Raw genomic sequence first — 26792 nt, forward strand, 5'->3', positions numbered from 1 at the left:
TACTTGCTGATTAGGCACTGAGATAGGTTGGATTACTGCTGTAGTGATCCCAGCCTTTGGAACAGAAGATCCTATCGTTAAAGAAACAGAAGTACTTTTCTTCTGGGCCCTGCATAAAGAAGGGGAAAAGTCAGACAATATTCCTATGATTAGTTACCTCTTATAGGTCCTGTTCTCATGACCATGGTAGCCCATGACAGCCACAGAAGTGATCTAGCCCACTGATAGATTCTAGTCCTGTCTTCATATATTAGCCAACATGTTGCTAGTGTGCACAGGGTTTTACTTCCTGGTACACCACTGCTATAGCCTCTTGTGGCACAGAGTGGTAAGACAGCAGACATGCAGTCTGAAAGCTCTGCCCATGAGGCTGGGAATTCAATCCCAGCAGCCAGCTCAAGGTTGACTCAGCCTTCCATCCTTCCGAGGTTGGTAAAATAAGTACCCAGCTTGCTGGGGGGTAAAACAGTAATGACTGGGGAAGGCACTGGCAAAACCACCCTGTATTGAATCTGCTAAGAAAACGTTAGAGGGTGTCACCTCAAGGGTCAGACATGACTCGGTGCTTGCACAGGGTATACCTTTACCTTTAATCTCATATATGAGTTGCTGAACCTCACATCTAGCTTTTGACTAAGCTTCTCCTATAGCTGATATGATCTGAATTGCTCATTTTGGTGATTATGTTTCATTTATTGCCCTCTCTCTGGTGGGGTGGGTGACCTGTTAGCATATAAAGTTGTTAGTAAATAGTCTAGTTGTGAAATGATGCATCTTAGTGGACAAGACACATACACACCTCCAGGACCATGGGGTGTCAGTGTCCTATCTACTACATGTTCTCTGCATTTTTTTCATCTTTTGGTTGCCTATTGTCAAGGGGCAACTGTGCTTCTTTAGGTTGGTGGATTTGGCTCCATCACCTCCAGTTGATTCATACTATATAATCTTTAATTTTATCCTTGGGACAATTCATTGCAATAAAATGAGAGGCTATTGGTCAACCATTCAGGAAGCAGGGGATTTAACCTGCCAGCAGAAGTGCATTACTTTCCATCCCCTTCATTGTGTAATTTAGTGGCACAAAGAAAAGACAGCTGTTCAGCCAGACTGTTGGTCAGTCTTTGCATGGCAGTAGACAGATCTATAAACTGAAATTCTAAAGCTACTCTCTTTCAAAAAAAAATTCTGTTTTTAATTTATGACAAAATGGCTCATTAAGTGGATGAAATTTGCTGTATGAAACCCCATCCTTCTATCAATTTACTCTGAACTAGGCCAACAACGAATAGTATCCAGTTTAGAATGGAAATCTGAACTGGGCAATACAAATCCAAAAAAGGAGCAAAGCAAAGATATAGACTAGAAAGAGCACAAACTAAGTTTCAACTAAAAGTTCAACTAAGCGTTTGAAATGCTACATACCTAGATTTTCAGATATGCAGAATTTCAGGTGCCACTGACATGAGAATAGTTTTTGCTATGTAGAACTAAGTGACACTAATAGAAACAGAGAACACAGTACAGAAAGTCTTTCTGACTCTGTCTGCAAATCAAATTTACTTTGACGGTTCACCCAGCATAGACTTTCTAATTGGCCATCCAAATAATGAACACAAATCCCTTCTGTTTCCCCATGTCCAAGGTTCAATGCAGTATTTTACATGGCCCAATCATTAATGAACACTGGGTTGTCTTTTCCTATGCTGTGACAGTATGACAAAGAGATGAAGCAGAACATCTTTGCAATAATCCCTCCAGACTATCCTAGAAACACAGTGTGTAACCAAGGGCTGTGCTATGTAAACTTACTGTGGCATGGCTCCAGAATCTGATTTGAAAATTTCACTGTCAGAATCAGAGGAACTGGCACCTGCAAACAGACCAAAGAAAGTTCATGCCATCATGGTCATCAGCTAGACTTCAATACAAAGCTGTAAGTTAAAGAAAAATAAATGTTCCCATTACTTTACAATTATGTTTGCAGTCTGAGAGGGGTGGTGTAGAAACAGAATCATAAATAAAATACATTAAAACATTCACTTGTTGAACATGGCTTGGTAATCTATCCCTGCACCCAGATACCACAGTTTTCTAAATTTCAAGCCAAAACCTTGAAGTCTATAGAATCACAGTTATAGGGTTTCCAGCTCTGGTTTAGGAAATATTTGGAGACTTTGTGGGTGGGATTTGGTGCAGAGATTAAATTAAATTATGAATAAATAAATATATTAGGGTGGGAGGACCCCAGTGTTGTATAATGCTAAGTAGTCCACCCTCTAAAGAGGCCATTTTCTCCTGGGAAACTGATCTCTTTAGTCTGGAGATGACCTGTAATTCCAGGGAAATGTGCCTCCTTAAGAAATGACTACCTGATCCAGGCAAGCCATGGAGGCAGGAGAGATACAGTTACAAGCCTCCCTCTGCAGCTTGCATGCCTTTATACATTAGGGCTATTATTGTAAATCTCTTGGAGTCTGTACATAATGTACATAATGTGTGTGGCCTTATTAGTTGTCACGTTTCCTTACCTTCAACAAATACTTCTGCAGATGTAGAGTCAGAACCGACTGAGTTTGAGGCAAGACAACAATAGCGCCCTGTGTCGTCCTCAAAGGCTTCAGGTATAATTAGTTTATGGAGTTCTCCGTTTTCACAGTAGATCTGAATATCAGGAGAATTTTTTAGCTCCTTGCCTTCACAGAACCACCTGTAATTAATATAAAAAGAAAGAATAAAAAGTGCTAAGGAACTAAAGTGCAAAATTATTAAAATGCAAGAAATTTACATGAGAACCAGTTCACAACATTAATTGGCAGCAGAAATACTTGCAATATTCAAAAGCATTTTCATATTTCTCTACGTGAGATGCTTGGGTCATGCTGGACTGAAAGGCGGCCATAAAATTGTGGCTTGGCATATCAGAGTGTAGTACTGGAGCAGAAAAGGGAGGTAGGGCCTGATGGCTGGAGCCTAAGCTTTCTTTCATTCATTCAATATATCTACCCAAGAATGCCTTGGAATGGTATGCATCCATTAACATTTTGCTAAGTTTCAACTATGAAGTTAATCATAAACTTTTAAAACAGTAACTTGATTTATATTCAAGTAGGTTACAAAGGTCTCACTTTGTCACAAGGCATGGAAGTCTTCTTAGTTTTGTTATGACGCTACCAGCACATGTTCTTGATTCTTGCCTGCAAATACCTAACTGGCACAACTATGTTGTCTATCATACCTTCTATGCCCTCAGTGTTTTAAAGGTTAATGTTAGCAAGACAGGTCACATGACCACACAGATACCACTTCTCACACAAGACATATAACTCATTTTTAGTGAGCAGACCCTTCCTTTCCCAAACAAAAAATTCTGGCATGGGAGATTCCAGGCAAAGAAACAACGTACTAAATGCTCAAATCTACACTCCTGTCTCAAATAGAAAGAGAAAATTTGCTTCTGCTGTTAAAGAGATTCACAAGTAAATCTTGTTGGATTTGAAGTTGTTACTGCAGAGCAACATGGCTGCCCTAGTAAAATGACAAAGCTACTGGCAAACGTTGAGCTTGAATTAGATTTTCAGGTAGTAAACTGTTGTTTGTGTCTAGCAAAATAGGATTCTAGTGAGCTTGAAGTTCTTGCTGTCTCTATTCAGCATTGGAGATATCAGTTGGTTCTTTCTGCTGGGCAATGTGTTATGATTATGGGTATTCATTTTCTACCCTCTCTCATGAGACTCAGGACAGATTATGGCAGAGGTGTGTATACACACACACACACAACATTGTAATAGAAAAATAGGAATTTAAGATAAAGAAATTAAATTCTAAGCATTAAAACAAGATTAGAACTAATTGCCCGAGAATAGCCTTTCAGTTTATGGGCAGTTCTTAACTGATCACATATTCCAAATCATGTCAGTCAAAGCTGACCATGGGCTAGCATGCATATGCAAGTATTCCAAACAGGAATGTCAGCAAATGTGCCAATGTGGGATTCTCTCTAAAATAAAAAAACTTTCTGCTTGCTTTGGATAAGGTTAACACTGGCATTGTTATGGGGAAGGGAATTTCTTTTTCAAAATTTTGCTTCCTTTGATATCTCTTTTTTCCTCCTTGAAGAGAGCTATTTCTCTTCTATTTCTTCTTGTAGAGAAATCAATGCTCCCTTTTATAATTCTAGTCCTTGCAGTTGTTTTATGTCACAGACCACAGGAGGATGCTCTAGAAGTTGGACAGGAAGGTGGGAAGACATTGCCTGCCTCTGAGAAGCTACAGAATGAAATTATGGTTTTGTGCAGACCCTCCCTTTCTGCTCCAGCTCTCTTCAAATTGATTGGAAACAGATCCCAAATTCCTAAAATGAGGAAAAACAATAGATTGTTGGATTTCAAGGAGAAACTAGGTTAAGAGGAATCAAGAGAATTTCTTTTAACAACACCAGTTAACACAACCAGGATATGGGCCTCAGCAAAAATATACAATGAAATAATGTTTCTTTCTATTTAGGATGGACTCCAGAGTAGAACAGTGCATTCTCTAATCAACGCACAATAGGATTAGGCAGGCAAAGCAACTTCCATTCATGCTAATGAAAACTTATGTATACAGTTTCCCTTTGCAGAAGAATAAACCATACATCCCTTAAGGCTAGGAAATGTTGATGATGGAACTAAAACATTCTACCACTCCTTCCTTGTAATTAAAATCCAACGAGCTCCTATTGTGTGTGCTGTTGCACCCAGAGAAAATAGATCACTTCAGTATAGAATCCAACTACTTTGTTTACTCAGTAGCCCCATTTGGCCTCATTTTCCAGTGAGGAAGCCTGCAGGCAGAGAGCATTCCGCAAGTTTAAACAGCCAGTATTTTTGTGTTTTTGTAGGATTGCCAATTCCGGTTTGAGAAATTCCTGGGGATTTGGGGGCAGTGCCTGGGGAAAGACCTCAGTAGGGATGAACTGCCATAAAGTCCCTCCTTCTAAAACTGCCATTCTTCTCAAGGACGGTTTATGCACTGGGAACTTCACTTCCCCAGCTCCCATGCAGGAGCAAAAATTGGGGGTGGATGAGGCACACCAGGCCAAATGCTCCTCCATGTGGGTGCAGGAAGAGGTGGGGCAACCTGCCACGACTAAAACTCCAGCCTGCAGTCCGGCATGAAACCTCCAGTGCATAAACGGTCAAGGAAAGCAGATCTTTGTGGTCTATAGATCTGTTGTAACCCCTGGAGAACTTCAGGTCCCACCTAGATGTTGGCAACTGTAGTGCTCTACATTCACTTTCTGTGCTGCAGTGGTTACTCCTACTGAAGACTCCCAGCTGCATAGGTTGCATGAAGTCTACAGAGATGGGTTTTGCTCTATGGAAATCAGAGATACTATCCTGTGTATTATAGCTTCCAAAAGGACTGGTACAAAGTTAAATACTTCAAAAGTGGGCCTTTGATCAAGTTGTATTTTTCCTGATTGGTGCAATATTTAAGTGAGGCATGGCAGAGAATGGTGCGAGGATTATAAAAGTATAGGATGTTTAGGATGAACAAAAGGCTTATGTTTAAGTACAGTCTGTTGCTGCCATTTTAATACAAATATTAATTTGTATTAAATTTGAATGAAAATATTAACCCAGTCATATTCTGCTGGATCTTGATTGAAAATTAACTGAGTCTGCTCTCAGTTTTCTGTATATGGGTCAAACATAATGAAAAATAAGAACAGAGTGTTCATATAGCTCAAAGCTAGAGTGAACTTTGTTGGCAACAAACAGCAAGTTTCTTTGACAGATTTTAACCTTTCTTATTAATTAAAGTATTTCTATGCTGCCTATCCTACTGGCCACAGTGGATCAAAGCACAAGTCATGTTGCAGGGCACTTTGGATTCCCCGGGTGAGGGGGGATGGGGAAGAAATGAAATAAGTAAGTGAGTAAGTAAGTAAGTAAATAGACAATTTAACCCTGGGGTAGTCAAACTGAGGCCCTCCAGATGTCCATGGACTACAATTCCCATGAGCCCCTGCCAGCGTTCGCTGTCCATGGACATGGACATCTGGAGGGCTGCAGTTTGACTACCCCTGATTTAACCAGTCCTCTTGTGAATACTTCCTTCTAGACTAACTGCCAAGTACCTGCCTGAAAGGAACAGCTTTAGAACTCCTGCAGAAATCAGACACCTGCAGGAGCCCACCTGCATCTCCCCTGGGAGGGAAAATGCTACTGAAAAAGAGCAGACTCACACACAAACGACTGGACAGTTTTCAGGACCCTGGAAAAGAACTTAGAATTTAAATCCAGATGTCAAGCCTGTCATGTATCATTTTATTATTTCAATATTACTGAATCTCTCAGGGATTTTTTGTAAAAAAAAAAAACCCTTTCTTTCAACAATTTTATTTCAAAAATTTAGCATACTGTCATTTGTTCTTTTCCCCACATCAATCCTGTTTTCTGCTTTCCTATAGCAATTCCCGCCATAACAAGGCCTTGTTAGATGATAAAAACAGTGAATAATCAGTAGTGACAAAACGATAACTATTGTGCTATTTGCTGCAGGCCTGGCTCTTTACAATGATTAATGAGGGAGAGGTTCACACCCTTCATTGCCTTAAAAAAAAAACAGTCTGAAGACTCAAGGAAAGAGGATGTTGGCTTCAGTCCAGTTTACAGTTATAAGTGCTTATGTCCCACAGACATTCATGCATTACTTTGTGCAAGATTTGCAGCCTTTATTCTAAGGGGTATTCTAAGTGCTCTTCATAACCATCAGGGCTTGGAGTAACTTGTTTTCTCCTGTACATGAAAGCTTAGACATTGTGCCATCTCTTAAGGTGCCACCATAACAAAACACCCACATTTCTTGCACAGAGCTTTCTTCTCTTCAATAAATTTGTTATCTATGTAAAAAGATGTCTTTTGTGCATGTAGTATTTAGCCTTGCATGTCCACCCTTCTCCTGAAGTAGTATAGTGAGAGTTAAGTCTACAACACCAAAACCATCACCAACCTCTAAGTGGGGCCTGATGTTCTAGAATAACAACTGATGCTGCCACCCCCAATGCTGACTTCATTATCATTCAAAAAAAAAATCCCAATTTTCTTATAACAATAAAGTTTTCAGCTGTTATTGCCTGCAATGTAAACTAAAATTAGAATCTTAGTATCGCCTTTCAAAAAATACTGCTCACAAACCAGCTAAAATTAATCATGACAACTTCAGCTCTCTAAGACTGCGGTCTTTAAGTGTACATTCTAGGGAACAGTCTAATTAGCTCAATGGAGTAAACAGACAAGATCCTGCTCCAAGTTGCAACACAGCTTAAATTACCCATGACAAACACAGTCCATTGATAATTACAGCTTGATCCTACACATTCTTCTTTGGAAATAATAGTATCTTTGTTCAATGAGTGCATTTAGCACTGCAGCTAACCTCAGCAGATCAGGGCCATCATATAAGGGCCCAGAATGAATTACTTTAAAAAGGGAAACTCTTATTCTACTGAATATGTTTATGAAAGTCATGGTTTTATAACTGAAAAAATGGGCAAGGTATTCCTCATCCTTTACTTATGAAAAACACATACGCAAAATGTACAGCCACTGAATTTAGTTTTGATAGATTGCAATATGCCTTGTGGGCGCATTTATAAAGAGAAGCTGGAAGACAGAACAGAGAAATATCTGCTAGTGAAAACTGATCAGTGTCCAAAGGGTTAGATAACACACTCTAAATAATGCATTTTTAACAGTCAGTATGTAGAACAGGAGGCAGCTGTTACTCATTTTGCAAGAACAGAAGACAGATCATCTCCTTTCTTGCTGGAAAGTAGGTGGCTAGTTTCACCCTGTGGAAGAACAGGTTGAGAGAAGAGTCCTTCTGACAATGAATCTCTCTGTTCAGAGACTACTGGATGTCACAAAGCACAATCGGTTTTCAAATAACAGCAGACAACAAATTTAGTAATTAATAATTATCCACTGTCAATATTATCTTATTTATCTTCAGAGGTGCTTAGAAAATACAAGTCCCCCCCCCTTTCCTTGACTGAGTTCTAGCACTTACATGTGAATTACAGGTTGAAAGCCACATTGAAGTCACCTCCCCACCCCCAAAATATTGCAGTTTGGAGGGTAAAATGTATTTATGGACCAAATTAAAGAAGCATATTTTGATAACAAACCAGATAGATGGCCATACCTCCAGTTCTGGTCTTCGCTTGTTTATTAGTGCAGGTGGACAATAAAGGATTATAGATAATTTATGGGTAGCAAATAACAGTGATCTTAATTGAACCCAATTTTGAGTCCAATGGCATTTTCAAAACCAACTAAGTTCTATTCAAGGTGTGAGCTTTCGTGTGCATGCATACTTCCTTAGACAAACAAGTATTTGTGATGGTACTATTTATAGACTAGGTTAGTGAGCACTTAAGATCACTTAAGCTCTTAAGAAAGTGCTTCCCTGGCACTGTGGCCCTCACCCAAATTGCCCACACCCATGGATGTTTCAAGAAAACATTAGAAAATAGATTTTATTTTTTTACTTTTTTATCCCACTGTTCCTCAAAGAAGCTCAGGGTGGCATCTATTAGTCTTCTCAGGGTGGCATCTATTTGTTCCCTCTCCTCCATTTAACCCTCATACCCAGGCTGTCAACACATGGGCACACTGGGCAGCTAGCTGCCCAGCAGCCCCACGAAAATAGGGACCCCATGTTAATCTGTGTATGTATTTTTTTTCAAGTTCAGGGTTAGTTATATTGTCCAAATGTTTGTGTTATTAATCTTTGCTGTACAGCATGTTTTAAATATTGGAACCTTAATGTTGTTGGAGATACTGATAAATATAAGTTTAATTTTATTGATAATTTATGTTTTTATTCCTGTTAGTAGTTGTGTTGGTAGGGCTCCAGGGCACTGCTTTACCTGGGGGCCAATAATAGTGTTAAGATAGCCCTGCTCATACTAAACATATAAGGTAGGTCAAAGCATGTGACTGGCACAAGATCACCCAGCAGACCTCCATGGCAGAGTGGACATTTAAACTTGGATCTCCCAGTTCCTAGTCAGATACTTTATCTACCACCAAGCTGCTCTACACTAAGGTTGCCAGCTCTGGATGGGAAATTCCTGGAGATTAGGGGGTAGAGCCTGGAGAGGATGGGGTTTGGGGAGGGGAGGAACCTCTCAGCCATTTTCTCCAGGGAAATTAGTCTCTGTTGTGTGGAGATCAGTTGTAATTCTGGGAGATCTCCAGGCCCTACCTGGAGGTTAATAAAGCAAACACAAGTATGGAAAACAAAACCCTAAAGTAATATAGTGACATAAACTAAGACATTTTACTATATACTCAAAAAAACAGTGGAGAATCTCCTAGACCCCCACATTTTCTTTGATAAAGTATATGGCAAAAGGTTGGGAAGGGGTGTTACACTTTGGAGTTGAAATCTGTACTCAGGTCTCTTCAACAGCTGAATGACAGGATCATTTTCTTTGATGTGAAACATAACTAAATTTGTTTTGAGATAACAAAAACTGTGTATGTTAATTGTTATCTGGCCTTTAAGAACAACCGTTGCTTTGTGTATATTACCTACTTGGAGGTTGGCAGCTGCACTCTACAGCTCTTGCTTGAAATGAGTACCATGGACTCTGTTTTCCTTATTTTTATATCTTCACCTGACTTGCTCCCTGGAAGGTATTTGTAAATATGCATGGAATGAAGGACCTTTGTGATGTTCTTTCAAATATGGCTGTTGGTTTTTAGTCATACAGAAACAAAAACAGAATAGTCTCTATCGTTTTAGTTTAACAATTAACTGAACCAGTCCTGCATGTAGAAGCCATTTGTTCCCTCACTGTTCACATTCCAGTCACTCTTCACATACTAGTCTCTCTTTTCACCTTTTGTTTACCAAAACACTAAGATGAAACAAAAGTATCTCCCAAGAGCAAATCTTATTTTGTCTATATAAATTTAAGACATAATTCAGAGGAAATACACCTTCCAACCCAGATGAATGCAAAAACTTCACATGGTCATAGTGAACAGCATCTTCTTTGGGTCATCAATTAATATTTCTTACCTTTGCTTTCCCTACAGTGGCTGCAGAGACATATGTTCAATTGTCTCTTAACAGATCTTGGGAACCATAGTTTGCCTGATTATTTGAAAACCTTCGTATTAAGCAATGACTAGCAAACTAGGTAGAACAAAGGATCCTAATTTAGATAGTTTATTTAAAAATAATCATGTAAGATTACATGTATAATGAGCAGAAGACGGAAAACGTAATGAAAGATCATTTAAAGGTCTCTTGAAGAATACACATGCTACTCAGGTGTAGAAGCCAGCTGCTGTAGGCCTTGGCTTTAGTCTCATAGAAGGTCCATTGCTGCACATATACTGGTTCCAGTAAACACAAGAAGTGTGGACAACACCCATCCATACACACACTGGATTAGGAGGTTGCAAGCCTACCTGGTCCCACATGCTTTAGGGAAGTGGGAACTGGATGCCCATTTATCAGCAGGTAATGTTGAGAAAGAAATAGTCATAGACTTCAATTCAGAACAAACAAATAGTTTATGTATCTGAGAATGTTCCCATATACATTAAGCTTTTTAAAAATGATGGGCAGAGTGATGGTTGCAATGGCAGCCACAAACTTCTGAGCTTAGCCTATTAAGGAGGTAACAGCAGATGTCTAAATCCCCCAGGACTACAAGCCTGGGGGTAGGGCATTAAGCAGCAGATGTGATATAATAACACAATTCCTATTCTGCCCTGAACTTAGGCAGTTTCTTAGACAAGGTGCAGTGATCATGCAGTGATCAGTCCCCAAGTAGGACCTGGGGATTCCCCTTGGAATTATAGCTCACCCCCAGGCAACAGAGATCAGTTTCCCTAGAGAAAATAGCTGCTTTGAAGGGTAGACTCCATATCATTACACTCCACTGGGGTCCCTCCCCACTCCTGGCTCCACCCCCAAAGCCTCCAGATATTCCCTGACCCAAAGTTGGCACCACTAAGACCGTTTATGTACTGGAGGTTTCATGCTTGGCTGCAGGCTGGAATTTTAGTTGTGGCAGGTTGCCCCACCTCTTCCTGCACCCACACAGAGGAGCACTTGGCCCGGTGCATCTCATCTGCCCCCGATTTGTACTCCTGCACAGGAGCTGGGACAGTGAAGTTCCCAGTGCATAAACGGTCAAAGTGATAACTTAGATCGCACTCTCACATCCTACCTGCCCATTGCCCCCATACTCTTCCTTAATGGAGCACCAAATGTACACATACACACACCCAAGTTTTCCCCAACCTGATAAGAACACCACAGAGTATGCAAAGCTCCTGCTCTCACCATGAGTGAAACTCTCACAGTCCACTTCCTGCAATCTGATGAGCATCTGGTTTCTCTGAATATATTTAAACAACAATTTTAAAAACCCTGAACACAGGCTTGGCAGAAACTGCTTTTGAAGCAAACTAAGCCCAGGAACGAAACCCCAAACAAGTAACCCACACTCCAACGAAAAGCAGCAGGGCTTTCCCTCTCAACAGCTGCCTGAGGCTAAATATACTCCTCTAGAGAAATTCCTTCAACTAAGGACCAGATGCTTTTGAGCTTGGAGAATTAGATCCCTTCAACAAGCCTACTGTATTGGTAAGCACTGTTGTCAAGAAAGGTGATCTAAGTTCAGTGAGATGCCGGAGAGACGGGAGTTTTCTGGATTTGACAGTGCTTTCAGAGAAAGCCAGTTTTATCACTCTGTTTCACACTCCTGCTGCATGGTTGGCAGCAGGTAGTCCTGCTGCATGGTTGGTTGCCAGCTTTGGGCTGGGAAATACTTAAGAGATCTTGTGAGTGGGGCCTGTGGAAAGAAGAGTTTGGGGAGGGGAGAGACTTCAATGAAGTATAATTCCACAAAGACCACCTTCTAAATAGGCCATTTTATCCAGGTGAACTGATCTCTGCTGGGTAGAGATCAGTTGTTATCCTAGGAGATCTCCAGCCATCACCTGAAAGTTGGCAACTCTAGCTGGAATAGTTAGAGCAACTACTATTTTCCCCTTGTGTCATTTTTTCAGCAGGTACAACCATATATATCACTGATCAACTTCCAACCCCTCAGCTGAGGTGATGACTTGACCCTAAATGAAGTGCTTAATTTTTCTCCTAGCAATAGCCCAGGCAAGCTTGATCCCTATAAGATTCTGGAAGCTAAGTAAGGCCAACCCTGGCTAGTATTTAGATGGGATACCTCCAAGAATTTGGGTGGTAGTTCCTCCAAAGAATACAAGGGTTCATGACATAGGAAATCATCTTTAGATCTCCTGGCTATACTACACATGTCATATGATAAATAAATAACATCTAGGAATAGAAGCCATTTGCTTCTATAAGAGAAGATACATTGATGTTCTGAGAAAGGCTATACCTGTCCCTTCTCCAAGAAGCCTCATTGTAATGAGCATTAGATTTGTCCAGTCTGAATTGTTTGTGTCCCAGACTATAACATGTTTACATAATCACACAAAAGTTAATAAGACTTTTCTGATCTAGGGAAATAGAATCAGGTCCATTCAATGGTGATTTCTCCTAAATGTACTTAGGATTGCAGTCGTATTCATAGCTTGTGCAGTATAGAGATTAGATTGTCCCTAGAACCCAGGTTCAGATCCCAACTCAACCATGAAAGCTTGCTGAAACTGTCAATCTAACCAACCAGATCTGCTTTAGGTTAGTAGGGAGAAAAGCAGGTTATAATTGAAGTGAATGAATGAATGAATGAATGAATGAATGAATTCTACAGTGATTCTGTGTAATAAGCCCAGAACTGTAGAATTCATTCATTCATGGCTATTCGTTACAATCACTGCATGTTAAAAATAAATGCATCACAGCATTATCTCTGTGGTCTCCAGAAACTGTGCTGCTTTTGACAGATAATTAAATTGAATGTTTTTGTACAGCTTCCTCCCTGTGGGTGGAATGTTTTACCCGAAGACAAAATGCGGTAAACTTATCTACATTTTCAAGTTGTTTCACTAATTCATTTGTTGAGATGTCAGGCATCTCCCTCCTATCTGCCTCCGTTATCCTGCCAACGAAACAAGATTTACTTGCTGTTGGGCTAAAGAAAAAGATAAGGTATCTTTCAAAAGGCTGGACTCAGCCTACCTCTGGATTCCACTCTCATTCACTGTCTCAGTCTACTTGACCCACACTCTGCTATCTAATAAAGTAGTCAGTCTTATCAGCCATAGTTTGACTTTTTACTAGCAAAACAATAAATGAATAAACTTCCTGGTTAAAGAAGCAGAGGCTGAAACTACACATTTGTGTGTGTGTGCGTGTGTGTGCACGTGTGTTTGTGTAGATATAGTGAAAGGATTTAAGTCACTCCTCTGTGAAGAATAAAGTGATTCTCTATATTTCCTCCAGGAGCACAGAGTAATTGTACGTGGTTCACCCATCCTCTTTCACAATATTTTCACAATAATTGTGTAAGGTAGAGAAGCTGACAGAGGTGACCGGCTCAGTCATATAGCAAACTTCATGGCTGACTGGAGATATGTAATTAGTTTTCCACATTCCTGTCCAGACCTCATTCCGCCCATACTGGCATCCCAGATTCATGCTACATATTTACAGTAGAAGACAATGTAATTTAAGGCAGACATTTCTGTACAGCAGCAACTGCATTGGGCTAGGATCAGGAAAACCCAGGTTTGACTCCCCACTGCACCGCAGAAGTTTGCTAGATGACATTGGGCCAGTCATACCTTCTATTAAGTTTTTGGCTTCAGCAGGACACAGATGCGGGTTTCTTCAAATCCAACAGCTCTTTATTAAACACTGACTCAAACTAGAACACTGAACAGCAGACAAAAAAACTCCTCAAACTTATATACAATTCAGGCAGCCCACCAAGTAACCTGAGTGGCCCTTAATGAAGCTCTGCAATTGATCCATGTCCAGAGCCTATATGCAGTCATAGAATGGTTATTTACAGTCCCTCATTAGCATTCTGTTCAGGCAAGTGTCTCTGTCCGCATACATAACACATTCAGCCTAACCCACCTCACAGAGTTATTGCGAGGATAAAAGGAAGGAGTCCCCATAGAGGACAAAGATGAAACATAGTTAAATAAATCAGCCAGTGATTAATTACCTGAAAGCATATGAATGTTTTAAGTGTATGATGTTTTGACTGAAAGAACCAGGAAAGGAAGGGCATCATACTTTGAATATCACTGGATAGCATCCTCTTTGGTCAGCTTAAGAGAGGCATTCCACAGTGATGTGTAGGCCATTTTTTCAAAGAGAGGGGGATGGTTAAGCTCTGTTTAGCCTTTAAAGTTTATTTTAAAAGGATGCTTGCACTTTCACAAAGAGCAACCTCTGGGGTTGCTATGTTGAGTTGGAGAACAATGTGGAAAAAAATCCTTCTCATGCCATTTTTCCAAGGTAACCCCCCTCCCCGTTTTACCCCTGCTGGGGAAATTCCATCCTCTACTGAATGTCAAAAGAGATCCCATTTGGATTCAGAACATTTACAAAAGGGGTGTGGTTTGGAGCTAGGGATGCTAATCTTCAAGTGACGGCTGGAGAACTCCTGGGATTACAGCTGATCTGCAGGCAACAGAGATCAACACAAGGGGAATGAACTAAAGTCTACACAGGGACCGTTTATGCACTGGGCACTTCACTGCCCCAGCTCTCATGCAGGAACACAAATAGGGGGCAGATTAGGTGCACTGGGCCAAATGCTCCCCCGTGTGGATGCAGGAAGAGGTGGGGCAACCTGCCACAACTAAAACCCCAGCCTGCAGCCCAGCATGAAACCTCCAGTGCATAAACGGTCAGGGTGGAACACAATTTTAAATTATAGTACCAGTATTTATTAATCAAGTTAAAAACCAAAGGCTTTTAGCATGGGCTCAATAAAACCAATACATACAGACTCTTATATGACATTCCTACTCTCCCCCAAACCTTCCCTCCACAGGTTCTATGCCCAAATCTCCAGGAATTCCCCAACCCATAGTCAGCAACCGTATGTATACATTGTTTTAGAGAAGATGTCAGGTGCTTGGTGATCCTTTATGAACCTTAACTCTATCAACCTTTCATTCCTTTTGACTAAGAAAAAATACTGAAACTATGTCACATTCCATATGGCAATCTCATTGGCTTGTGAATAAATTTCCCCATTATATTTCCTTCAACATGAAGTGAGAGCAAACTGTTCCTTACTATGCCAACAGTTTACAGAGCTTAAACAGAACACTGAAATTTGACCCAGGGATCTGTGTTATAAACTGCCAGACCACCCTCCTTTCTATTATTACACTCTACAGAATTAGATTTGATCCCAGACATATAGAATTACTAATGTTATTAGCCATAAAGTTATTCAGCTCCTTTTTTTTTATTACCCAGGGCAGTCCAGTGAACAAAGGTCTGGATGCATGGCACGCAACTTCTCATGTTGCTCTGTAGGGCAGTAAATTATAGCCATTTAAATATTAAGGGGACCATTCACGTATTACTGTACAATATTTTTATGCAGTCTATTCCTGTTAATGCTAAAAGGAAACCATGCACATAAATCCTCTACATATTGCTCAGAGTAAGACATGCACACACCTGACATATTCTCATTGAAGCATATTGGGAAAGAATCCCATAGCCCTTTTCAGGTACTTTATTTTGGTGCTCCCATCTCATATAATGGGAATATGTGCCATGGATGAGTCTCCCAATATGTGAGGTTGCCATTTTGTGTGAATGGGGTCTTGCATGTATTTTCAGTGAGTGTGCATTTTAGAACATGTAAATGTATCCCCTAAAAATCCAGTGTTCTTTTTGCATGTACCAAAAATGTACAGGCATGAAAAATATGCATGCTGCTTTGCTCACACCAAACGGCAAGCTGAGATATTGGGAGGGTTCTGTGTAGAACAGGTTTCTCAACCAGAGTTTCATGAAACCCTGTGGTTTCTTGACAGCCCGGCAAGAGTTCTCAAATGGGTGGGAGTTAATAAATTTTAATATATTTTCAAAATTTGTTGAACATTTATTGGGTGATATAACTATATATGATTATGTTGACCTCCCCCCCCCCATCCCAAAGGCCAATGATAGGCCTGGAGGGGGTGGCAAGGGGAGGGGCACAGCTATGCTTCCCAATCATATTCTGCACAATGATGGCACTTTTAAGGTTTCTTGAAGCCTGAAGAATGTTTCAGGGGTTTTCTCAATGGTAAAAAAGTTGGAAAAGGCCGGGGTAGAACATGCTCCTGTGATGTGGTCAGAATGCCAGAATTTGAGAATTTGTTGATTGAAGATAAACCCCATCTACAGGGTCATTTATAGGTGGTATGTGACTCCTAAAGTGATTGTAAAAATGGCAAAAGGGTGTGATAATATGTGGAAAAGTACATAAATTTTGGGCAAAGGTTCATACTATTTTGGAGAAAATCTTGGTTCTAAATTTTCCCTTAAAACCTGAATCCATGTTATTAAGTATACCACCACAGTGCCTTTCAGCTCAAACCAGAACATTCTTTTTTTATGTGCCAACGACAGCAAGATTGGTATTGGCCAGGAAATGGAACTTGGAAGAGCTACCTTCAGTATACGATTGACTAGATAAACTGGCGGATTTAGCCAGAATGGCAAAATTAACATTGATTGTTAATGGAAAAACATAAGATGCCTTTCAAAAACAATGGGACCATTATCTGAGTTACCTAGGTAAAGGATTATTATATGGAGGGGGGATAGTGCTTAACTTTTAGAATTCTTGGAATTATAGCAACTGTATATTACTGTGTTTGTATTTTTCTATTTTATGTGAAACAAAAATAAAAATATGTTATAAAAAAACCCTTGTTCTCCTGCTTTACACTGTGTAAGACCACTGCTCAGTTTAGCTCACAATCATCTGCTCTGAATGGCAGTAATTCTCCAGGGTCTTTTGCACAGAAAGACCTTCCCCAATGCCTGCTACTTGATGTACTTTAATTGGAGGAACCATGGATTGAACCTTTTGCATGCAAAGTAATTGTGCTGTCCACTGAGCCATGGCTCCTATCCATTATTAAACATTACCTTTTTAAGGATGCCTCCATGAATTCTTTTTATCAGTCAGCTTCTTGTATCTGATGAAGGGTACATGTGTTCCTCATATATCTGATGAAGGTCTAGGCCAAACAAAGCAATTGTCCTGATTTCAGTGGTAAAGATATAAGAATGTGCTTATTTTCCCCATAGAAATCAATGGAACTTAAAAGGATTCTGCTTTGGATTGGTTATGTTTTCAGTTTCCAGAAATAGTCAGTGCAATTGTTGCATATCTCACACAAGCACCAAATTAACTTGCTATTGAAACAGAATGAGCTGGTGGTGTCAACAGCAACAATCTAAAATATGCAACTGAACTGTATAAACATGGATCCTTCAAGATTTTTATACTGTAAGATGTTTCATATTATTTATGCTTATAGATCTCTACGGAAAATGGAAGGCACCATAATTTAATTTAGATTCTTCTTATTGTGGTATCATTCAATATTATTTTAATACATACTGAAAGAAGTATATTTTTGATTCGTTTCTTGTTATTTTATCAGGTATTGACATTTTACAGACAAATGTTCAAATTAATATCTTCTGTATAAATATGTCCCTCTCTCCATGCCAGGTAACCCGGATAAAAGTGCTCATCAGAACAGATTTCGATTACTTTCCATTGTGCTACATTGTACTTTGGGTGCAATCAAGAACAATTGAAACCAGTGAGTGTTTTTTTGCATAGACTGTAATAGAATGTGTAATGTTCTCACCAGTAGTTAGTATAAGGGTACAAAATATGATGAACATTAATTTGTTTCTGAAGAATGACAGAAGTATCCATAGAGAAACTATTTAAGGAAAGACTAGGCAAATAAAAGATTTAAGTCAACAGTGACATCACTTTTCTAGAAATCCAGTATTGTGTTTTATTTCACGTATTATTTGGAAAGTTCCCCCAGTTAAAAACTCCTTGCAAACAAAAGGCTAGCAGCACATGCAAAGAGAAGTGGTAAAAAAAACCTTTTCCCTGCTGTGCTAGCTTTCCATTTGCATGGTGATTTTGTAAAACAAAAAAAAACCATTCAGAGCTAGAAACCATTACCCACAAGATGAAATCCATTTAGGAGTGCCAAGTCCTCAGTGGAGGATCACCTGTGCCAGGTCTCATTGCCTGTTGCTACTGGAAGGGGCATCAGAAAGGCCACATCTACTGTCTTACAGGAAGTTCTTACCATAGAGTTCCTGGTTATTCACAGAACTAAAAATGGTAGCTCTTAGAATTGTTAGAAATTATATGGTAAGAACATCCTCCCTGTTTTATCCTCAAAACAACCCTGTGAGTGAGACTAAGCTGATACTTTGCATCTGGCCAAGGGGCCAATCTCTGCCCCCCCCCCATACCGGACTGAGCCCACCCCCACACCCCTTAGCCTTTTATTTATACCGCGGAGCAGTGTAAAGATATGGCTCCAGGATTTAAATTAGCATATTTGTAAAAGTCCATATTCATAAATAGCTAATTCATGGTCTGGGAGGCATCATACAACCCATTATGTCTTCATATTAGCTTACCAGCTGTTAGCTAGTGTCACTGGTTGTAATCTTCTTATGGTCACATTGATATAGCAGACTGTAGCTCCTAGCCTGTTCCAAAATAATTCATGTTTTAATAGCATGGGGACCTCCATGCAGCTATTTACAGTGAGCCCCAAACAGTCAAATGTTGTGCTTTGTCATAATAAAATAAGTTTAAATAAGAAATGTAAATTTATCAGTTATTACAGTATACATCATGTAAGGTATAGCCACTCTAGTATTAGAGAGAACCTTAGACTGAGAAGAAAAGAATCATTAGCTGAATTCAGGGACAAGATTCAAATGGACCATGACTTAAATGAGTAATATGGGTCACAAGGAATGTGTCATGTGACATATTTCAATCTCAGGTTAGGTTAAGTTTTTCCATCTGGACATTCAATGGCTTTCTATAAGCAGTAAATTTTGTGGAAACCACTGAAATGACCAATTAGGTTTGTGGATGTCAACTATCAGGAAGATAAGAAGGATGCCCTCTGCCCTCAGTTCAATATACAAAATGTTGCTAGTATAATAAAAAGTTCTGAAATAATATGCAAACACAGGAATATAACAATGCTGCCAAAATAAGTGAAGTTTTGACTGGGCAACCTCTTATCTCCCACAGCATGAGGCTAGAAAAGCTGACATATACTGAACTAGTCATAGGGGCATATTCAGTCAGAGCTGGATTTGTGCTCAAGCAATGAGAGGCTCAGATTAAGAGAGTTCTCTAAATATCTTCCTCATGCATTACTATTCGACCATTTTGTAGTAACACTATGGGGTTTCTTCAACATGGCATAGTTTACGGCAGGGGTGGCCAAACTGTGACTCTCCATGTCCATGGACTACAATTCCCATGAGCCCCTGCCAGCAGGGCTCAAGGGAATTGTAGACCATTGACATCTGGAGAGCCACAGTTTGTCCATTCTTGGTTTAGGGTCTGAGTCTGTCTTAAACCTGCCTTATTTTCCATGTTGCTGGAGGATTTTCTTTTCCTTCTGTTTTGCTTTTATCCATTTTTATCATGCAACATTCCCCCTAAATATTTTCTGGCTTAAAATGTGAAACAAGATTCTGAACAGATTACTACACAAGCACAAGCAGTAATCAAATTCAAATTCAAAAAACCTTTAATGGCATATAAATGGCATGAGAACAAGTGTAATTCATAGTTATAATTAATTGATAAAAATTACATAGCCTAGATAAACAATAAAATAAAATAAAATAAGCAGTAACTATCAGTAGATTCTTCCAGAATGCCCAGCAATCAGTAATTTCCACCAGTTGTAGGTGCCCCTGGTCTAGACCTGATTCTTGCCTAGCTGTAATCAGCATCCTGGATACACTTGTGCAGGTTTTCTTTAATATAATCTATAAACCGATATTCCATTAAATCAACAGATAAACTGCAGGAGCATCTGGATCTTGATGTCTCAGCACAACCACAATTTCAATTACAGATGTGGTATCAAAACTAAAATACATTTCAAGAGAGCACATGGGTTAATATATCACTATCAGCTTCCATGTGCCAACATTACATGTGGAAAGGGAATATTTAGAAAACAGTTGCGCCAAATGCTTAAAGGAAGCCAATCATTAGCTATTCTGAACAATGTTTGTTCGACATCTGCTTACCAACAGCCATCAGGAGTCTAAGGCTGAAGATAGAACCTAATAAAGAGTGTCACAGTGTCATCACACTATGGCAACATCAAACAAGTTGTCCGATGAGAAAACTAGTTCATCAAGTTTGCCTCCTTTCCCACATGACCCTTCAATCAGTACCATTTGTTCTCTCTTCTCTGCCTTGTAATCTGTCACCAGTTGGGGAAGGAAAACAAAGCACCCTGAATCTGGGTGAATAAAACAGTAATTTCAGGTGAAGATGAGGACATTTTTAGTGTTGCCATACCTTGTTAAAAAGTGGGGTTACAAGGCAGGACCTGCCAACTGGGGTGGGGGGACTATTGGTGACTGAGGGGCTTTACTGGTGGTGTGATGACAATATTGGTAATGCATGATGGCATTATATCACCTGGAAGTGATGTCAGTAGATTGCCAGATGACAGCAGGCACACTCTGGCATCCAGGCAAAATTTTATGTTTGGGGACTGAAGTCATAATTTTGGGATGCTGCTGGCAATTCTCCCCCACTTGCCAACATCCCCCGCCCCTGGCCAGTGCTTGAGAAGTGGGGAAGTGCCTCTTGTGGATATCCCCCACTCCCAGCAGGTAATGATGAGCCAAATGAACAGGAAGGCTCCACAGGACAATATCAAATACTATAATTTCTATACCACAAACAGCCTGTTTTGATAGCCTGCCAGAGTATTTCCAAATACAAGCTTAGTTGTCTGTTCCCCTTCACAATAATGTGTAGACTACTCTTTCCAGACAATAAGAGCCAGAGTCTCTCACTGCCAGTATAGTCAGATCCAGCATAACTGCTATGCAATCCCCATAAAATATATGGAGAGGTATCCCATCTTATCTGTACACCAGGTACCTCTCAGTACCTATAACACTGTTTAAAGAAAAACAGGATAAATGTTCACTTCAGTGCTGTAGAGAAGAAGCATTCAACTTCCAAAGAATATAACTTTTAAAAGCCTCATTAAAGGATGGGGGAATGCTATAAGGAAGTATTCATTATGTATTCATTATGTGTCCTTTCAAGGCTCATAAGAAGTCTCCTGCTCTTAGCTGTGGGAGCTGCTGTGTCATAGATCATCCTATGCCACTCCAATAACCCAGGAAGCCTTTGGCAAAATTAGTTCCCCTGATGTTCCTGCTCTGGCTCCCAGGAAGTACAAAACTGGCCTGGAGGAAGCCCAGGTATACATTTCTCCTGTTATATACTACAGAGGCTAACCCAGCAGGCCTTAGTGCAGCAGGCTTTGGGCAAGAGCAGTATGGAAGATGCTTTACTTTCCTTGCTGGTAACCTGCAAGGGGTGTTCCCAGGAAACTGGATGGGGCAGAGACTTTTCTAAATTCCAAATAAGGATGGCTTTCCCCCAGACATGCTAATTTTCTGCTTGTAGGGAACTTCACTGAGCAGCATCCTTGGGAAGTATTAAGACCTATTCTGAGCCAACCTTGATATTACACGACGATTCCTCAGAGAAGGAGGATTCACCCATGTTCTCTACTACTACACTACAAACATCTCAGAATGTCCATGGCCACTATACAGCAACAGGTTCCAGTTATTGTTCCAGTAGAGGTGGTGAATCAGGAATGCCTGAGTAGATGTGTCCACCTCCAGAATCCATCAGTCTCCTAGGACCTAGCCTGGAAACAAGGAAAAGACCTGCTAGGGGAAATGGGGGTCATCTGGCAATGAAGGCATGACTTCACTTCTGGGTTTTGCTGAACACAATGGTTTAACAAAAGAATTTCCAGTAATTTCTATGGAGGCATGATGTGCCTTCCAGGTCTTCTCCAGAAGTGATGACACATCACAGACCCATCAACCTTAAAAAAAACAATTGATTCTATTTCCACTCAGAGTGGTATCAGGAAACAGGAGCTAGGGATGGGACACCCCCCCCACCCTACTAGGGAACTTGCAATAATACTGGTACCCCAGAAGCAAAGGAGGTGGTTGGATCAAAGAAAGGATGGGAACAGAAAGAGGAGTGCATGCCTGGCAGTTTAAGATATTCTTAAATTTGGTCCAACTTGGGGGGAAATCTTGCATTCAATGTCTTGGTGAGATCAGGGCTGCTATTCTGGTAAAGATGGAGCTACCCAAGCCTGGTTTAAGGATTCACAGGGCCCATAGCACCAGAGCCAGTTTAAGCATCGCAGGGCCCTAACAGTGCACAATTTGGTGATGTTACTTATTCTACACAAGCCACATCAGGGCACACTTCCCAGGAATAGTTGGAATTTTGGAAGCAACTGATGTTTCACTTTGCCGAAAACACTTACTAGTATTAACCTGGACTTAAACTTCCTTAACATAAAAAAGAAAACAACCTAAAAATAACCATATAGCACCACTGGGTCCTTGGAACCGTGGGGTCCGTAGCTCGTGCTAATAGGATAAACCAGTTCTGGAGCTATCAGTAGTCTATAAAACTCCTCAGCTAGACTCAGCCTTTGCTGGCTCAACACACTGAGTAACCAGCTCACATAGCAGCCTGGTTTTGCAACAAGAAGTCTGGGACTGCTGCTTCATCCCATTAGTCAGTCTACCATTTGGGATAACTGAGATCAGTGTGGTGAAGTTTGTGGCCTGTATGTGTCCTAGGTTAGCTAGGAACCTAAAAGGTTGACCAGCAGCAGAATATGTATTAACATGGATTAAATATTAAAATGCAAATAGTTATTTCAATACGTGTGTACATACAAAACTTAAAAACATCAACGTATATCAAGCAGTATGATCTGCTCCTTGTCATTTATCCATGTGTCAAAATGTTTTGGAGTTGTGCAACAGTGCTTGATATACGTTGATGTTTTTAAGTTTTAATTTTGCACATGTATTGAAATAAATACCTGTATTTTAATATTTAATACCTATTCTGCTGCTGCGCAACCTTTTTGGTTGCTAGCATGTGTACACAGGTTGGGTCACTTTGCTCCCTCTTTTGTTGTTTCTGTCCAGTGTGATGAATCAGTGTGCCTGATATCCCGCAAACCCTATGTTTTGAAGCACTCCTAAAACATACATTACCTTTGTCTGAGCCTTATGCCATGATTCAAATTCTGTCTCTCTGGGCAATTAAAAAGAAAAGAAACTCATTGCAAGCAGCCTAGCCAAACATTTATATGTTTTTTAAGAGTCAACTAGAGCCATGTGGTCTCAATTAGTCAGAAAATTAGCACACATACAAAGTATTTTCTTAAATGTACATTGCAGTGTGCCCATAGACTGTTTTAAAAATCACATTCATCCAGTTCTGAATTATTCTGGCCACAAGGTCATTTGGTGGCTAACAATGGAATGTGTCTGAATAGGCAGTTCTGTACTACAATGAAGTTGTGGGGCAGTTTCCCTTTCCCCAGAGGGAAGAGTCGCATCCAGAGCAGAATCTTTCAAGGTTAAGGTTTTGAATTTAGAAATGACATCATCGCATAATAGGATGAGGAAGAAAGAATCTAAAATGCTGCAAAGTCACCATAATGTACCACAAACCACATCTACTTCACCATGCCAGACCAAAAGGTTTCGGCGTCTTTCTATTGCAACACACACGGATACCACAATCGGCTGGCAGACACACTGGTTAATGACATCATTCAAAGATGGTTTAGGATCTGCAAACTCAGTTATAGTTGAAACAATGAATCAGTGCAAAGTTTTAAAATTAAAAAAAACACCTTCTATTTTACAGATATGTTGCAAACATTCTGTGAAGCATACAAAATATACATTGCATATCATGCATTAAAGCAATACTCATCAATTAATTTTGCCATATAGTCCTGCCCAAATGTTTTGTTGTTCCTTGATGACAATGAACTTCCAAAAAATATACCAGGGATAGTACAACTGACTTTTCCTGACAACCATTTCCTACAAGCTCTACTGAACTTCCAGGATCCAACTGGATCTGGGTCACAAATGTTTCTGCAGCATTACCTTCATAATTTGCCATATTTGTTAGCTAGCTTTGTGCAGTGATGTCATTTCCAAGTGGGACAAGCATACCTTCAAAAGTGGGCCAGGCATTCTGATCATGTCATCAGGACTAGCACTTAACCCATGTGGATTAAAAGACGTTGGACAAACTGTACAAGTTAAGTTGCCAACACATGCAAACTAAATGGGTAGTTGACATATCGTAGGCAAATTACCAGCATTTCTTGAAACAAGGCCCAATTTACAACTCAAAGTCTAATATGAAAGAAAATTAACTCTCTGCAACTTCATTCCAGCAAAGTGTCCAGACAATTAATAATTAAACACTGTAACTGCAAACCCCTGAAGAAGCACATAACATCTGGTGCCAGGCAGCAACTCTTGGTTCACAGAGTTCATCTGGTTCATTGGTTCATCAGCTATGTCTAAAACATTTGATGCTATGCCCTTCTATGACCATTGACTTCAATGTACAGAAGGGTATAACTTTACTTTGGATTGCATTATTAAATGTTCAAAGCAAAATTTAATCAATCTATCGCTTGAGTAAAAGGCAAAACAAAACATAAACCCTGAACAAATCCAATGTGATTTCAAACATTAAAATCTATTCTCAAACTGAGCAAGCCAGAAGAGTTTCTACTTATTGGGTTTGCAGCAGTTTGAATGTCTACAAAGCTACCCTAAGCAGTTCAAATGGACTAAGAAGCATGTAGCTCTATTTAGGATTGTGCTGTTAAAAGTAGAAGTTGTAGTTAATGGTTGTCTTTATAATGATTAAATGAGAAGGATTACTTTTGGAGAAAATGTATGGCTTAATTGCATTTCATGCTCAGAGTATAACTGATGATAGACTAGATCAGGAGATGAAAACTCTCTGGGACAGAATTGTTGGTGACTCTGGCTCTCATTTCCTGCAGCCTGTGCTATTAGGAGCTGTCTACTCTAGTTTTGGTACGTTGTTTTTTCTGGGAGGGGTGGACATTGGCTCTTTTTGTTCATTCATGCCTTCCATTTGACATACACATGGGTGGCTACATTGTGTGTGTAAATCAGCAGGGGGCAAATTTATGGGGAATCTGACAGTTTCAATGGATGTGAATTTCTGGTCCTTTCCAGCTGTATGTTATGTCAGCTTTTAAAAATTAAATACACACATTAGACATAAAATCAGGACAGAGAGAACAGCAGCACCCTTCTCTCTGTACAGAAGTGGCATTCCATCTCTGCATTTGAAACACTGCTGGACGTAACACCATCAGAAGGGGAAGCACAGTTCTAGAAAGGCCCATTCCAATTTTAGCATTGGCCAGGAATCTTTGGTAGTTGTGGTCTCTAGTTCCAGTGAGTGAATTCTGTTTTATAAATAGACTAAACAACAGCATGCAAGAAGAGATGTGTTTCCTAATGCAATGACGACAATTTGTTGAACAGAGAATGAAAGTTAAACACCATGCCCATTAAGCAAGAACTCAAAATCTCCATCAGCAAACAGCTGATTTGATTAACAGAACACTTGCTCACTATGTGCTTCTACACAGATCAACAGAAGATGCAAGAATTATTCTCTGGACTTAGGGGCAAGTACTGAGGGAAAGAAACTATTTTCTCCAATACTTTTAATTTATGTTATAATTCCTTTTGCAAACACTTAGCTTAGTGTAACCATTCACATCTCTCTTTTGTTGGTAAATCCTAACTTGATTTTCATACTCGGATCTGTAGACTGGATCGCATCATCAAATGAATTTGGCTACATTATCTTGTCAGCACAAATAGATAGCAGGGTTAAAATTTCAGTCCCTCAAGAACATTAAGACAAAGGAGTTTTAGGGTAGGAGTGGAATTATTATTCCATAGATGTAACCTAGCTGTCAAAGTAGGAGAGAAATTGATACTACAGGATATTGGAAAAACAGTTTGAATGGCTCTTTTAATACAACATAAACGTTCTATAATTACAATATCCCTCCCATAACAAAAAGCAGATGCAATCATTCTATTTATGTAGGAGATAATTAAAACATTATTAGAGATGTTAAATTCCCTTCCATATCTATTTGAATTTGTAACCCAGACAGTCTTAAGAGGTCATGGTCCAACCAAGTTATGCTTTTCACTGATTTCCGTGGGGAAGTTAAATGGGTTTCTTAACTTTCTCCCCTTAAAATGAATGAGGCCTGAAAAAAATCTCTGATGAGTTAAGACTGCTGTCATTGTTTGGCGGATGTTTTTTAGACAGCGGACAAGGGGGCAGGGAGCAGCACAAAAGCCTGAACAAGCAAATTCAGCTGTATCAATGGCCTGTTAAAAACAAGGCATATCCAGATATTGCGGGGCCTACAGCTTGTGATCTGTTATTTTAAACTTTATTCTGAGAAACTCTGAGGAGGAGAGAGTATGTGTGTCGGAATGGAGGGGGGTGGCGTTGAATGAAGGGGGGGGGGGGCGTTCAAAGGAGTAGCCTCTTTGTGGCTTTTCCATAAAGTGTAGTTCGGGAGGGGGGGGGGTTGAAGAGAAATATCCTGCTT

The 26792-nt window shown here is 40.0% G+C and overlaps 1 protein-coding gene across 3 annotated transcripts in view; it reads right to left on the minus strand.

The window, feature by feature from the left end:
* PALLD (palladin, cytoskeletal associated protein) overlaps positions 1-26792 on the minus strand; it is a 221280-nt gene that overhangs the window by 133573 nt on the left and 60915 nt on the right. For all 3 annotated transcript variants that reach the window (XM_077353635.1, XM_077353636.1, XM_077353637.1), the window contains 3 exons: positions 2532-2710; positions 1813-1873; positions 4-109 (listed from right to left, as the gene is read on the minus strand). In XM_077353635.1, the coding sequence (XP_077209750.1) occupies positions 4-109; positions 1813-1873; positions 2532-2710 (346 nt within the window). The remainder of the gene's footprint in view (positions 1-3; positions 110-1812; positions 1874-2531; positions 2711-26792) is intronic.

Source organism: Paroedura picta, chromosome 10 (genome assembly GCF_049243985.1).
Source record: "Paroedura picta isolate Pp20150507F chromosome 10, Ppicta_v3.0, whole genome shotgun sequence".
In the NCBI taxonomy this organism is placed as follows: Eukaryota; Metazoa; Chordata; class Lepidosauria; order Squamata; family Gekkonidae; genus Paroedura; species Paroedura picta.